Below are 1,630 nucleotides of genomic sequence, written 5' to 3'. Positions count from 1 at the left end.
TTACCTTCCTGCCTGTCGGCCAGGAGCTTGGTGGCGTCCATGGAGGGCCGGGCCAGGCCCCCGCGCGGGCTCCCGGGCACGATGCGCACGCGCTCGTTGCTGTTCATCCTCTTGTACCTGTTCTCCGACCTGCTGACGAACTGGGGTGGAGGGCGCACACGGCTGTCGACGGTTCGCGTCTAACCCGCCCCCGCTCTCAGCCCGACTCCGGCAGACCTCTGTCCAGGTCCCAGCCTGCCCAGGCCCGGTCCCCACCTCCCCTGGGGACACAGGAGGTGCCCGCAGGCCTTCGGTCCTTGTGCGTGGGTGTCATTAGGTAACTAAGTGGACAGGCGCCCACTCGCTCCTGGCCCAGGCTTGGAGCCGGGGACTCCTCCTGCGGTCCTGCCTGCATCCTGCAGACCATAGGTGCGGCCTCCGCAGGCGCTGGGGCCAGGGGTGCCCGGCCGCTGAAGGCCCTGGCTGGGAGCCCGCTGGTGGACAACCCAGGCCCCATATCCCGGGCACTGCTCTCTGCACCTCTGCCTTGCTGTCCTCGGCTCCTCCAGGAGGACCTGCTCCCTCCCAAGTTCAGGGATGAGGTGTGGGGGGCCGAGAGGGCTGCCCCATGGTGGGCACAGAACCCAGGCTCCCACCATGTCCCCCGGACACTCTGTGTCTCTCCACACCCTCCTCTGCCGGGAGGGGAGTCGGGGAGCTGGGATTTCTGTCTGCTCTGCTGTCAAGCGGCCCCTGGACATCAGCTTGCTGACACGTGGCCGTAACGTGTGCTCCCGTGTGGTCCTGCCCCCAGGATGCCTCAGGCCCAGCAGGGTTCCCTGCTACCTCTGCCAGGGACTTCCTGCTACCTGTCCGCATCCCCTGGGCTTTAGGGTCACACCGTTCACCGTGTCTCTGGGTCCCCCGTGTCCCAACAGCAGGACAGAGCGCTGGAGGGACACGTTAGCGCAGCGCCTGCATACGCCCCGACCCGCAGGCCCAGCTTAGCGCTGCTCCCTCAGCTCTGTCGCCTGTGACCGCGGGGACAGCCACATGGAACTGCTCCCCGTGTGTGTGTGAAACCACTTCTGATTTCACGGGACACCCCCACTGGCTACTCTATGGCCCTTGGATAATGATCCATGAAAAAAAAGTCCCTGTAGAACTAAGTATAAGGGAAGATCATTTGGTCCTGAGGAGCTGAAATAGCTCGGTGGTTAGATAAGGTTTGAGGATCTGCTGGTTCCCGTCGCCCTCGGCTGTGAGCGGCTCAGGGAGAAATGGGACGCTCAGCCCGAGGGACACCCTGACCCGGACAACAGCAACGTGCTTCCCTTTCCTGGGACATGGCTTCCGATTTCTGTTACTGCTTAGCAGAGGCTGAGCTTCCAGCCACGAGCTCCCCCAACCTCTTAGGAAAGCGACATTGCTTTCCGCAGGCGCAGAGCCTGCCGACCGCCGGCTGCCAGGTCACTTGGACGGGAGGGGCAGGGCCAGGGGCTGAGGAGCCGCCGGCGCCCGAGGCCTCACCTGGAGCAGCTGGCCGAAGAGGAAACTGGCTCTCGAGAGGCGGGGGCTGACCCGGGGGTCACTGGTGGAGAGCGGCTCTTCGGGCTGCAGGGTGTTCTGAAACCAGGTGACCCACCGTCAG

At 64.8% G+C, this 1,630-nt stretch overlaps 1 protein-coding gene across 1 annotated transcript in view; it reads right to left on the bottom strand.

Moving 5' to 3' along the window:
* Nucleotides 1–1,630, bottom strand: part of CARD11 (caspase recruitment domain family member 11) — a 54,748-nt gene that overhangs the window by 25,996 nt on the left and 27,122 nt on the right. The window contains exons 13-14 of the mRNA XM_015565153.1: nt 1,510–1,605; nt 5–140 (exon numbers count right to left, since the gene is read on the bottom strand). Of these exons, the coding sequence (XP_015420639.1) occupies nt 5–140; nt 1,510–1,605 (232 nt within the window). The remainder of the gene's footprint in view (nt 1–4; nt 141–1,509; nt 1,606–1,630) is intronic.

This window comes from Myotis davidii, unplaced genomic scaffold (genome assembly GCF_000327345.1).
Source record: "Myotis davidii unplaced genomic scaffold, ASM32734v1 scaffold399, whole genome shotgun sequence".
Taxonomy (NCBI): Eukaryota; Metazoa; Chordata; class Mammalia; order Chiroptera; family Vespertilionidae; genus Myotis; species Myotis davidii.
Note: the sequence above shows the minus strand (reverse complement) of the source record. Positions and strands in the feature narration are given on the sequence as shown.